This window comes from Plectropomus leopardus, chromosome 4 (assembly GCF_026936395.1).
Source record: "Plectropomus leopardus strain MGB_pleo_1.0 chromosome 4, ASM2693639v1, whole genome shotgun sequence".
Lineage (NCBI taxonomy): Eukaryota > Metazoa > Chordata > Actinopteri > Perciformes > Serranidae > Plectropomus > Plectropomus leopardus.
In genome coordinates, this window is record NC_142179.1 from 1,032,501 (window position 1) to 1,045,000 (window position 12,500).

At 46.2% G+C, this 12,500-nt stretch overlaps 1 protein-coding gene and 1 pseudogene across 2 annotated transcripts in view; both read right to left on the minus strand.

The window, feature by feature from the left end:
• The window catches only part of LOC121966603 (rap guanine nucleotide exchange factor 1-like), a 14,329-nt gene extending 11,352 nt beyond the window's left edge, over positions 1-2,977 (minus strand). Inside the window, exons 1-5 of the mRNA XM_088076165.1 lie at positions 2,730-2,977; positions 2,452-2,588; positions 950-1,161; positions 724-871; positions 370-629 (exon numbers count right to left, since the gene is read on the minus strand). Of these exons, the coding sequence (XP_087932291.1) occupies positions 370-629; positions 724-871; positions 950-1,161; positions 2,452-2,588; positions 2,730-2,760 (788 nt within the window). The 5' untranslated portion in view covers positions 2,761-2,977. The remainder of the gene's footprint in view (positions 1-369; positions 630-723; positions 872-949; positions 1,162-2,451; positions 2,589-2,729) is intronic.
• Positions 2,978-3,454: 477 nt separating this feature from the next.
• LOC121965308 (dynamin-1-like) overlaps positions 3,455-12,500 on the minus strand; it is a 21,193-nt pseudogene continuing 12,147 nt past the window's right edge. Inside the window, exons 22-23 of the transcript XR_015776348.1 lie at positions 12,478-12,500; positions 3,455-5,008 (exon numbers count right to left, since the gene is read on the minus strand). The exon at positions 12,478-12,500 is cut by the window's right edge and continues 139 nt beyond it. The product of XR_015776348.1 is annotated as a dynamin-1-like (transcript). The remainder of the gene's footprint in view (positions 5,009-12,477) is intronic.

A 12,500-nucleotide genomic window follows, 5' to 3' on the forward strand; every position in this document is an offset into this window, starting at 1 on the left:
ATGGAGTCTCACTGATTTCTTTCTGCGTGATGCTCATGATTGTCAGCACAAATAGACAGTAAAAATCACAGCAGCCGGCAGCTCCGCAGCAGCAGCGCCGCAGCAGCAGCGCCGCAGCAGCAGCAGCGCCGCAGCAGCAGCTCCGCAGCAGCAGCAGCTCCGCAGCAGCAGCGCCGCAGCAGCAGCGCCGCAGCAGCAGCTCCGCAGCAGCTCCGCAGCAGCAACGCCATCAGTGTGAAACATACTGCAGGTCGCCGTCACGCGCTGCTCACGCAGGCAGTGTGTCTGTTCAGACTTAAAGCTCAAGTAAAAAAGAAAAACAGCAGCTGAATATTAACTATTTAACGTCTCACACTTGTTCACACTCACCTGAGGCCCTGAGGAGGAGGGGACAGCTGGGGGACAGACAGCTGGGGGACGGTCTCTGTGAAAGGCATTGGGGGTTTTGGTGGAGCTGAATCAATCTCGTCTTCTTCCTCTGACGGAAATCCTGGACAAGGGACAGTAGACGTCGTAACTTTTGTCTGCTGGTCTTCAGACCCGCCTATCTGTCCCTCGACAGTCTGTGATTGGACAGGAGTTAAGGGGGTGGAGCCGTCTTGTCTCTCTGCAGCCAATCGAACGAGGTCCTGAAGACAGACAGGTGATTACAACAACAACATCAAGACACTGTTTGTTCCCTCAACGTCCCTTACAAACTGCTGTCCATCATCTTGTCCTCACCTTGACGGCGTCCAGCACAGCCCTGATCACCATGGTAACACTCTCTCTGTTGCCATGGGCGCTGCCTTGCAGCATTACCTGGTCGGCCCAGTGGATCAGCTCGGCCAGAGACTTGTAGAGACGGTTGAGACAGGAGGACACGCTCTGACTGCACAGAGGACAGACAGCTCAGAAGACGGGTCGCCCCGCTGGCATTCAGGGTCAAAGGTCAACAGGGGTCACCTACCTTTCATGCAGGTGCGGCTCCAGCTGGACCAGAGTCTGGACTGCCTCAAGGACACCGCCGGACGCCCCGCCCAGCAGAGCACCGGCCACACCGTGGTCCAGGACCAGTCTGTCCACTTCTGGTTTGTCCACGCCCAGTCTGTCCACAAGAGCTTTGAAGTACTGCAGAGAGCTGTGGACAGCCCGATGCTGCTCCGCCAACACTCCCCCCGACTACACACACACACACACACACACACACACACACACACACACACACACACACACACACACACACACACACACACACACACACACTTATTACTTATACACTTATTCTCATCAGTGTGTTTAGCTGCAGGTTCAGATCAAGATGAAACAACCAGAGGAGCTCAGCCACAGCAGGAAGTCTGTGTGTGTCTGTGTGTGTGTGTGTGTGTGTACCTGATGATGTGTATGTTGCAGTGTGTGTTTGTGTGTGTATGTGTATGTAAGGGTAGACTTAAGGCTCTCCTCTTTGATAAAGCTTATAGTTAGGGCTGGCTCAGGCTCTCCTCTTTGATAAAGCTTATAGTTAGGGCTGGCTCAGGCTCTCCTCTTTGATAAAGCTTATAGTTAGGGCTGGCTCAGGCTTGCCTTGGATCAGCCCCTAGTTAGGCTGACATAGGTTTAGTCTGCCGGGGGACTTTCTATAATACACCGAGCTCCTTTTTCCTTTTCTTGCTCCCTCCATCTGAAAATGCTCATGTCTTTCTGCTGCATTACACTAACTCGGCTTCTTCTCCGGAGTATTCGTGCTCCTTTTTTTCATAGTTTTCCCAGATCTTGGCTGCGATCTTGGCTGTGCCTGGATCGTGGTGATGGCTGTGCTGATGCTGTGATCCTGCCTTTGGTCGTGCTCGTGCTGTGGCTGCACTGATGCTGTACCTTCGGCTCGCCTGGATCGTGGTCTTGGTAGTGCTGTTGCTGTGGTCCTGTCTGAGGCTGCGCCGTTGTCGTGGGTCTTGGTTGCACTGATTCTGTGATCCTGTTCGACGCCAACTTCTACTGCCATTATTATGTGTCATGCCTCCTCTATTAATATACACATGGGACTGTTATAAACACCTACGATATTTGCACGTAACATCACATGCTATCATAAATAATATTCATAAATTTTATGTCAATCACGATTAAACGTTATGCTATTGTTACCATTATTGCTGTGCATCTCTCCCCCTCTCTCTTTCTCTTCTTATCATTACTGTAATTAAATTGTTATTTACGGCATCTACTGTAAGTCTGTCCTTCCTGGAAGAGGGATCCCTCCTCAGTCGCTCCTCCTGAGGTTTCTACCATTTTTTTCTCGTTACACGTTTTTTTCTCTGTGAGGGTCTGAGGGCCGAGGGATGTCGTTTGCTGTAAAGGCCTTTGAGGCGAACTGTGATATGTGATGATGAAAAATTTGAAAATAAAACTGACTTGACTTACCTGATGTGTGTGTGAGTGTGTGTGTGAGTGTGTGTGAGTGTGTGTGTGTACCTGATGCTGTGTGTGTTGCAGGTTGAGGTCGGGTGGTTTGACCCTCTGCGGGGTGTTTTTGATTCGTTCAGAGCGTTTGATCCTCGGTGGGTGGAGCTTATCCTTCAGCCTCATGGTGAGAGACACAAACTGGGAGGCTGCAGAGGAAGAAGAGCATCTTCATCATCATCATCATCATCATCATTATCATAAAATACCAAAATAAAAGTCTCTCTAGTCAAACTCACAGGAAGTTAAAGTTTTTAGCCTGTGGTGGCTAACAGTTAGCACACGCTCACCTGTCTTGCTGTCGGTGCGGGACGAGGACATGTCTGCAGGTGGACAGACAGCTTCAAATCAGCAGAGAGACACTTTAGTCGTCAGCTCTCATGTTGGACAGCTCACACTCAGCGTCTCCGCATCTGTCTCACCCTCCGTCCCTCTGTCCGTCTGTTTGTTCAAGTCTTTCACTCTTCTCTTTTCTCTCCGTCTGTCTCTCTTCCTCCTTCTCTCCTTCCTCTTTCTGTCAGATGAACTGAATTCAGTCAGTCTGTCCTCACAGTGAGCAGCAGAGGAGGAGGAGGAGGGGGAGGAGGAAGCTGTCAGTCAGACTGAGGCTACAACGCCACCTGCTGACAGGAAGCAGACAGCACAGCTTCCTGTTTCTGAGTCTTCACTGTACGAAGAGACCAGTCAGCTGACCTCACAGAGACGACTGATTATCAGCAGGAAGTGTCCGCAGGGCTGAAGTCTGTGAAGTCAGTCAGTTAGAGTTTCTTCTGTTCTGTAGTTTGACTGAAGAGACTTCAGAGACACGTCGATTTGATGTCCAACTGGACAGATGAGCCAGTTAGAGCCCCGCGCGGTCTGATTCAGGAGGATTAGATGGCGTCTAGAGGCGGGGACTCTAGATCACTGTAAATACTACACACTGGAGATTTAAAAATGAAAATGTAGGAGAAATGGTCAACACGTAGGAGAACTACAGTGGGCATCATAGAGTGTAAAACAAAAGAGACTCGTCTCTCGTCATTCACACAAACTTTATTTGTCTTTGTTGGCCCTGATCACATGACACTAAGATACACAACAGAACTGCACACTCACACTCACACTCACACACACTCTCACGTGCACTACAGTGTGGGCCGCTGCATATTTCAGTAGAACAGATCGATACATAGATATGTTTCATTATAATCTTCATATATTGTGTAAACATTGATGTAACTACAGAGTGAACTACCATCTACGGTCACAGGTGTGTGTGACGAGCTGCGCTCAACACGCCGCCGCAGAGCAACACGTCACTGACACGACACACTAGAAACTACTTTAGGTCCATGCTGACACTAACACAGGTCACTGCTACAGAGACGCTCTGCGGACGCTCAGGAGGCGAGCCGAACGCCGCTCACAATCACCGCCACACGAACACTTTACACACAAACACAGAAAGGATAAATAGATCAGCTGTTTGTCCTTCAGTCAACTCGTCTTTCAGATGTCGTTCAGCATCGCTCCGCCAGCAGCCGATAAACACGCTCTGATACATCTTCAGATATTTAAAATACACCACAGACAGCAGAGGAATCCAACAGTTACACCGTCACAAAGAAACACCTGCGGAGCGTTTTACACCTGAGCACCTCCTCCTGAGTCTCCTCCTTTAAGCTCCAGAGAAACTGAGAACAACTTCAGCTGCTCCAGTTCACGTCCAGATTATTTAATCCAGATTAGAAAATCATTTTCAGAAAACTCGCAGCCACTGAGCCACTTAGAGGCAGCTGGGGCCCCTAAAAAGCAGTTGCTGGCTGGAGGATCAGGAGGACGGATGTCAGTGTAACAGAACAGAGTAGAAGAGCAGTAGAATCCAGCAGAATCCAGCAGAGTCCAGCAGAGTCCAGGTTTACTGGAGTTTAACAGGAGAGAGCTAACAAAGCTAACAATGCTAAGTGTGTTTGGTGGAAAACATTTTTATCAACATCAGTGATCAGTGATATTAACAACAAGATAATAAATAAATCAATAAATAGATCAATAATTTAAAATCATATGACTTTACACTGTAAAGAAAAGCTCCCATAATGCAACATTTCAGCTTAAATAAAAAAACACCAGCTTCATACAGAGAGACGGAGGGAGAGAGAGACACGTCCAGGAGACGCTAACAGGACAACAGTGGACCTGTCTCACTCTCAGACAGACAGGCCAACAGTGGACCTGTCTCACTCTCAGACAGACAGGCCAACAGTGGACCTGTCTCACTCTCAGACAGACAGGCCAACAGTGGACCTGTCTCACTCTCAGACAGACAGGCCAACAGTGGACCTGTCTCACTCTCAGACAGACAGACAGACAGCTGGAACACAAACACATCTACACACTAATATTGCTGATAGGTTGCTGTATATCGTCATAATGTGCTGATAATCAATATCATTCTTTTTTATTATTACTAGTAAAGGTCACAGTAACACACACACACACACACACACACACACACACACACTGGGTTCAACCCTCAATAGAAGACTGTGGGCTCTCTCCGTGGGCGGGGCTACCTTTATTGGGACGACTGGGAACAACGACAAACACAAAGAGAGAGAAGAAGAGAGGAAAACAGTGACTCAGCAGGAAAATCAGAGGTCAGTCAGTGAGAAACACTGGGAGCTGTGGGAACCAGTATGAACCAGTTTAAACCAGCTGCAGCCAGTCAGAGGAGAGTCCAGCATCAGGGGTGAAGATTCTCCGTCTCTACGCCGACGACACTCAACTCTACACGAACACTGCCGGCAGAGACCTGCTCCCTGATTGGTTCAGCTCCTCTCTTCTGATTGGCTCACAGACCTGAGGGCGGCGCCCGTGAGGGTGACTTCACTGACTAACGCTGGGATCAGCGGAGGCGTGTCTGATCGTCCTCTGAACGGACCGAATCACCGTGACGTCACCACCATCTCCAGGACGAACACTGCCGGCTGATTTCTGCTGCACGTATTCAGGAAATCTGCTAACTTTTTGATGTAATTTTCAGCCGTTACTGTAACGCTCAAAGATCAAAAGTTAAACGCCGTTTTCTGATAAACTAGATGTTATTGCTGTGGTTTAAAACACACTGTGGTGTTTCCAGCAGACATCGTGCAGGTATTTAAAGCCTAAACATGCTCATTTTCTAACAGGAACTTTAATTTCTGTTGTCATTTTCAGCTGTAACGTTATAACGTTAACGTTATATACACTTAAAGACGGTGGCGCCCCCTTTTGGGAGTCTCTGCTGTGCTTTATCGTGACACACTGCAGCATTTCAAGCAGCTTTTCACCGTGTTTCCAGCGGCGCTGTGCGGATATTTCAAGTCAAAACATGATCTTTTCAAACCATAAGCGAGTGTTTTTGTGCCTACACGTCACCAAACGTTAACCACAGAACACAGAGTTTAAATGTCTCCCAGGGCTCATTCACATTTCTGCCAATACTTCTCCAGGACTTCTCCAGGACTTCTCCAGGACTTCTCCAGGACTTTGAGGCGAAATTTGAAGAGCAAACATTCTCTGAAACAACCATCGAATCTCCTTATCAGCTCTTTCTCATCACTAAGAATTCAGAATTCAGAATAGTAGAGCTGAATAATAATAAAGTGGAGCTTCTGTGTTTTAAATAATGTGAAACAAGTCCAGCTGATTGTTTAGGACATTACTAATATTCTAGGTCATGTCAAGGATTTTAGAATGTTTCAATAGTTTTAGGACATTTCGGGGACTTTAGGACATTTGTAGGACTTGCAGACATTTCCCAGAGTTGTGGGCGTTTGAGGGTTTTCGGACGTTTCACAGATTGGGATAAACTGGAGCTTCTGTGCTTTAAGTGTGAAACGGTCGAGCTGCTGGTTCAAACCTCGGAGCTCATTTAGTGACAGAAACACAAAGTCATCAGGAACACACAGACAGGAGGACTGTAACCGATTACTTTCAAATATGTAATCCATTACATCATGAATGTAACCTGCCCAACACCTGACTGCATGTGTGTGTGTGTGTGTGTGTGTGTGTGTGTGTGTGTGTGTGTGTTAGAGGGAGGAGTCAGATCCTGGTCTGGAGGATGCAGATGGAGATGCAGGAGCCCTTCGACTGGAGACAGAGACAGTGAGACAGACAGACAGAAAGACAGACAGTGAGACAGACAGTCAGACAGTGAGACAGAAAGACAGACAGTCAGTAACAGGCCGATGGAGCTGTCAATCAGCTAATAGTGATGTTTGGGAGAGTGGGCGGGGTCACATGGTGAGGACAGCGATCTGATTGGACGATGAGGCACAGACACAGAGTTGGTGAGACAGAGACATCACAGAGACAGCTGACATACCATTGGTGAACTCCTCACTGGTCACTGATAGAGATTCTGAAAGAATAACCATATATGGTCAATGAAGGGGAGGGGCCGGGGGCGGGGTTACCTGCTCTGACACTGACACACCTGAGAGCTTCCTGTTTGACCTTATAAGGTACTGTTAGAACAGGATCACACAAACAGAGACAGACAGAGGGACAGAGACAAATGGAGAGACAGACGGACAGGTAGAGACATGGCTCCAGGTGGATGTATTGATAGAGACAGACAGTTCTGTCTCTGTGAGTCAAGGACAGACAGACATCCAGGTCTTTGTGCTAAACTCAGCTAAATACGTCCTGGACTGGTCTTGGACAGTCTCACAGTCTCACAGTGAGACCAGACAGTGTAAGACTTTCTAAGACTTTAGGACATTTCGAGAATTGTAGGACATTTTTAAGACTTCAGGATGTTTCGAGGACTTTACGATGTTTCGAGGACTTTAGGATGTTTCGAGGACTTTACGATGTTTCGAGGACTTTACGATGTTTCGAGGACTTTACGATGTTTCGAGGACTTTAGGATGTTTCGAGGACTTTACGATGTTTCGAGGACTTTAGGATGTTTCGAGGACTTTACGATGTTTCGAGGACTTTACGATGTTTCGAGGACTTTAGGATGTTTCGAGGACTTTACGATGTTTCGAGGACTTTACGATGTTTCGAGGACTTTACGATGTTTCGAGGACTTTAGGATGTTTCGAGGACTTTACGATGTTTCGAGGACTTTAGGATGTTTCGAGGACTTTAGGATGTTTCGAGGACTTTACGATGTTTCGAGGACTTTAGGATGTTTCGAGGACTTTAGGATGTTTCGAGGACTTTAGGATGTTTCGAGGACTTTAGGATGTGACACTTTTCTTAACATTTTGTTGGTTTCTGTTGTGGACTCATTCGTGTGCTGGCTGGTGTTAAACTGAAGGTATGAAATATTTTATAGCGCTTGGTCTTTCCTGGACCTCTTCCTGTTCTGGACTCACAGACCAGACTGACGATTATTTAGACCAAAATGGTCTCTGATCCATTAATGTCTTTTGGACTGATGGAGGAGGAGGAGAAGAAAGAAAAAGAAAGAAAGAAAGCGAGAAAGAAAGAGAGAAAGAGGACTCTTTCTTTTCACTGTCTGCAGGATGTTTGTGGATCGCTGTTTTTGTTCTACAGCACCAACGAAGAAGAAACTCTCGGCGTTAAATCTTTTGGTGTTTGAATGCAGTTTGGTTCAGATCATCTCTGTGTCCGGTTCAGTCTGGTTCAGTCCGGTTCAGTCTGGTTCAGTCCGGTTCAGTCCGGTTCAGCCCGGTTCAGTCCGGTTCACATCACGTTAAACATCATCAGAATATACAGAATTCGCCTTGAAACCTTTAACCCTTTGACAGCTGTCAGACGTCTGTCTCCAGTATTTAACCCTCTAAAACCCAAACACAGGCTGTGATTTCCGTGTTTCAAACAGACACACCGAGCCGACAGTCTGCCAGCTGCAAAAAAATGATTTTTTTTTTTCAAAAGGCGAGAAAAATGGCCAGAAAACAATATTTATAATTATCATGATCTCAAATTTAAAAGATTTATTAGACTTACTATCAGGTTATTTCCTTGTCTGTTTTTTTTGTACTTTATTTCCCTTTTTGGTGCTAATTTTCAGAAAACTTTCTTCTAGTTTTTACTCATTTTTTTGGGTCATTTCTTCTTTTGTTTCTCGTGTTTTCGAAAGAAATCAATGAGAGCGTCAATGAGAGCTGGAGTTGATGTAACTGAAGTGGACACAGAGACGTCATCACCACGACACACCTGAGACACCTGAGACAGCTGAGACAGCAGAGACAGCAGAGACAGCTGAGACAGCTGGGACAGCTGGGACTGCTGAGACAGCTGGGACAGCTGACACACCTGAGACACTTGAGACAGCTGAGACAGCTGGGACAGCTGGGACACCTGAGACAGCTGAGACAGCTGGGACAGCTGGGACACCTGAGACAGCTGAGACAGCTGAGGAAGCTGAGACAGCAGAGACAGCTGAGACAGCTGGGACAGCTGAGACACCTGAGACAGCTGAGACAGCTGGGACAGCTGGGACAGCTGAGACACCTGAGACAGCTGAGACAGCTGGGACAGCTGGGACACCTGAGACAGCTGGGACAGCTGAGACAGCTGACACACCTGAGACAGCTGAGACAGCTGGGACAGCTGGGACAGCTGGGACACCTGAGACAGCTGAGACAGCTGGGACAGCTGGGACACCTGAGACAGCTGGGACACTTGAGACAGCTGGGACAGCTGAGACAGCTGACACACCTGAGACAGCTGAGACAGCTGAGACAGCTGGGACAGCTGAGACACCTGAGACAGCTGAGACAGCTGAGACACCTGAGACACCTGAGACAGCTGGGACAGCTGAGACAGCTGGGACAGCTGAGACAGCTGCCGGCAGTCATGCTTCCTTCAGGTGACATCAGAGTTAACAAACACTTTGAACAGGAAATTTTGACAGTATTTATTAATAGTAATTTATTGACAGTAATCATTCAGTCTGTTTCCAGATCCAGTTTAGTTGTGTGACTTTTTAAAAATTTTAAATATATATATATATAATATATAAAAATGACCTTTTCAAGCTGTCTGTCCCTCAGCTGAGTCAAACTTAAAAACACACGTCCCTCCTCAGTGTTACATTTTTAAATGTCTGACTCGTTCTGCAGGACGAACGTGTTTACAGGATTTTTTTTTTTTTTTTAAATTGTATCTTTATTTGGAATGAAGAAACAAGCTCAGCATTACATTGTTTAGAAAAAACGGAAGCAAGTGGCATTCCAGTTTTTTGTTTTATACCAGAATAAAAAGAGACATCCATCATCCAGGCATCAAAGTTCAGAGAAGGAAAAACTCAAATTGTGGATCAGGTGTCAGTCCCCTCCAGAATCCACTCTCCTCATATTAATGTGATGCGGTAACATAAATAAGTGCACTGAGGTAGCACAGGTGGAGACAGCTTTCACTTAAAGCCTGGATTTACTCAAAGCCCAGGACAGATAAAGTCCATAGATAAGCACAGGTTCGCTTGTAGAAAGTTCTGGCATGGTTTAAAGCGAGCAAGAACAGTTAGTGTAACATGTTAATATAACATAACAATGTACAAAAAACATGGGGGGGTATCCTGCCTCCGCTGCCACATAATTAGTCGACAATAGCCAGTCACAAAAATAAACTAGGTAAGTTACAGAGCAATACCAGTGGGGTCAAATAAAGTCTGCTCTTATGGGGGTTATGAATGAGATCCAGTTTTTCCAGATTTGGAAAAATTTGTCTTTTTGGAGTCTTATTTGGTAAGTTAATTTTTCCATCTTAAATATTTCCAAAGAAATTCCAAACCAGTCATCCAAAGTAGGTTGAGTCGGGGTTAACCATCTCCTTGTAATTGTTTTCTTGCTTGCCACCAAGAGTATTTGCAGCAGTTTTATTTCTCTTCTATGTTTCAGAAAGGGAACATGCCCCAGGTATAGGATATCAAATTTCAAGGGAAATTGGGTGTTAAAAACTGCGTTTAATGACGCCTGGATATCCCTCCAGAATTGTTTTAACTTGGGACAATCCCAGAAGATATGATAGTGGTTAGCAGTGGCCGAGCCACATAGCCTCCAGCATTGCATAAATACCCCTTTATATCTTTCCTGGTGTGGTGTCTTAAAGTATCTGATAATGTTCTTCCAGCAATGCTCTCTCCAGATCATGGAGCTGGATGTTGCTGACTGGAAGGACCAGATATTGCTCCAAGCCTCCTCAGAAATCTGGAGCCCTGATTCCCCTTCCCATTTGTCTTTGATATAGAGAGTGTTATTCCTGTTGGCATTGGAGAGGGCTGTGTACAGCTTGGAGATGGACTTGGAAGGGACAATGGTCCTGGCGTTTTTCAAAATGTGAAAGAATTCTGATTCCGTATCTGAGAAGCCAGTTAATTTACAATCATGGTCGATATAGGAGCGTAATTGCAGATATCTATGGAATTCAATCCGTGTCAGGCCATGCTTGTTCTGCAGGGTCTCAAAACTGCACACAGTGTTCCTCTGAGTGAGTGACATGAACGTTGAGAGACCACACATTGACCATAGCTTAAAGCTGGAGTCTTGTCTATTAGGAATAAAATCAGAGTCATAAGCAAACCATCTGAATATTCTCAGCATTTTATGTATCCCACAATTATTAATCACCTTCTGCCAGACTTGAAGAGTGTGGGACAACCAGGGGTTCCCCAATTCTTCCAGGTGACATGTTAGGCCCTTATCCGCAATTACAGCTTGGATAGGAAACTGGGTTGATAGTTTGAATTTTAACTCCTTCCATTTAGCTGAATATGTTTCATTACACCAATACAGGAGGGGGACAATTTGGGCAGCATAGTAATAGTTTCTTAGGCAGGGGAGGCCCAGCCCTCCATTTTCCTTAGCGAGTTGAATGGTGGCATATTTGATCCTGGGTTTGCGACCCTGCCAGATAAATCTGGATATCCATTTGTCCCATTCCCTGAATTGATTTTCACTCACTTCGATAGGAAGGTTTCTGAAAAGGTAGAGTAGACGTGGTAAGATATTCGTCTTGATTGCACTTATCCTAGAGCTAAGACTAAGGAAGGGGATCAAGTTCCACCTGTGTAGATCTGTCTTTATACTTAGAGAAATTGGCACATAATTTGCCTGGAAAAGCCTCGAAATATCCCTGGTCAGATGTATCCCTAGATATTTTATTTTCTCGTTGTCCCAGTTTACCTTAAATTTCTTACGTAAGGTTGAGGAGGCCGTATAGTTGAGGGTCATGACCTGACCCCTACCTTTTAAGATATTGATTTTATAACCGGAGAGTTTACCGAAGTCATTCAAAGCAGACATCAATTCACTAAATGAATTCTCTGGATCACCCAGGCAGACCAGCACGTCGTCAGCGAACATTGCTGCCTTATGTTCAGCTCCTGACAGGGTGATACCCATAATATTTTGATTTTGTCTTATTAATTGACCTAGTGTTTCTATGAATAGATTGAAAAGGAGAGGTGAAATTGCGCAGCCCTGTCTGCATCCACGATTCAAGAGAAAGGCGTTTACAGGATTTTTAAAGTCCAGTTTTAGTCACACTGACACAATAATTCAGCTTTTTATATCACCATGGAAACAGACTGAGAGACACCAGGGACGCTGCAGCTGATCAGAGCGATTAACAGAGACGACAACAACAACAACAACAGCAGCAGCAGCAGCAGCAGCAGCAGCAGCAGCAGCAGCTGCAGCAGCAGCAGCAGCAGCAGCAGCAGCTGCAGCAGCAGCAGCAGCAGCAGCAGCAGCAGCAGCAGCAGCAGCAGCAGCAGCAGCAGCAGCAGCAGCAGCAGCAGCAGCAGCAGCAGCAGCAGCTGCAGCAGCAGCAGCTGCAGCAGCAGCAGCAGCTGCAGCAACAGCAGCAGCAGCAGCAGCAGCAGCTGCAGCAGCAGCAGCAGCTGCACTCTGCAGTCAGAGCTAACATAAAATAAATGTTTATTTTATTTCTAAATAAATACAAATGAATCTTTCATGTGATATATGAGTCACAGTACTGCAGTACTACTACACTGCTGCTGTGTACTTATACTGTGTGTACTCTCTGTGCTCTGATTTTTGTTCTGTGTGTGTGTGTGTGTGTGTGTACCTGGGGACTCCCGGTGGGGGGGC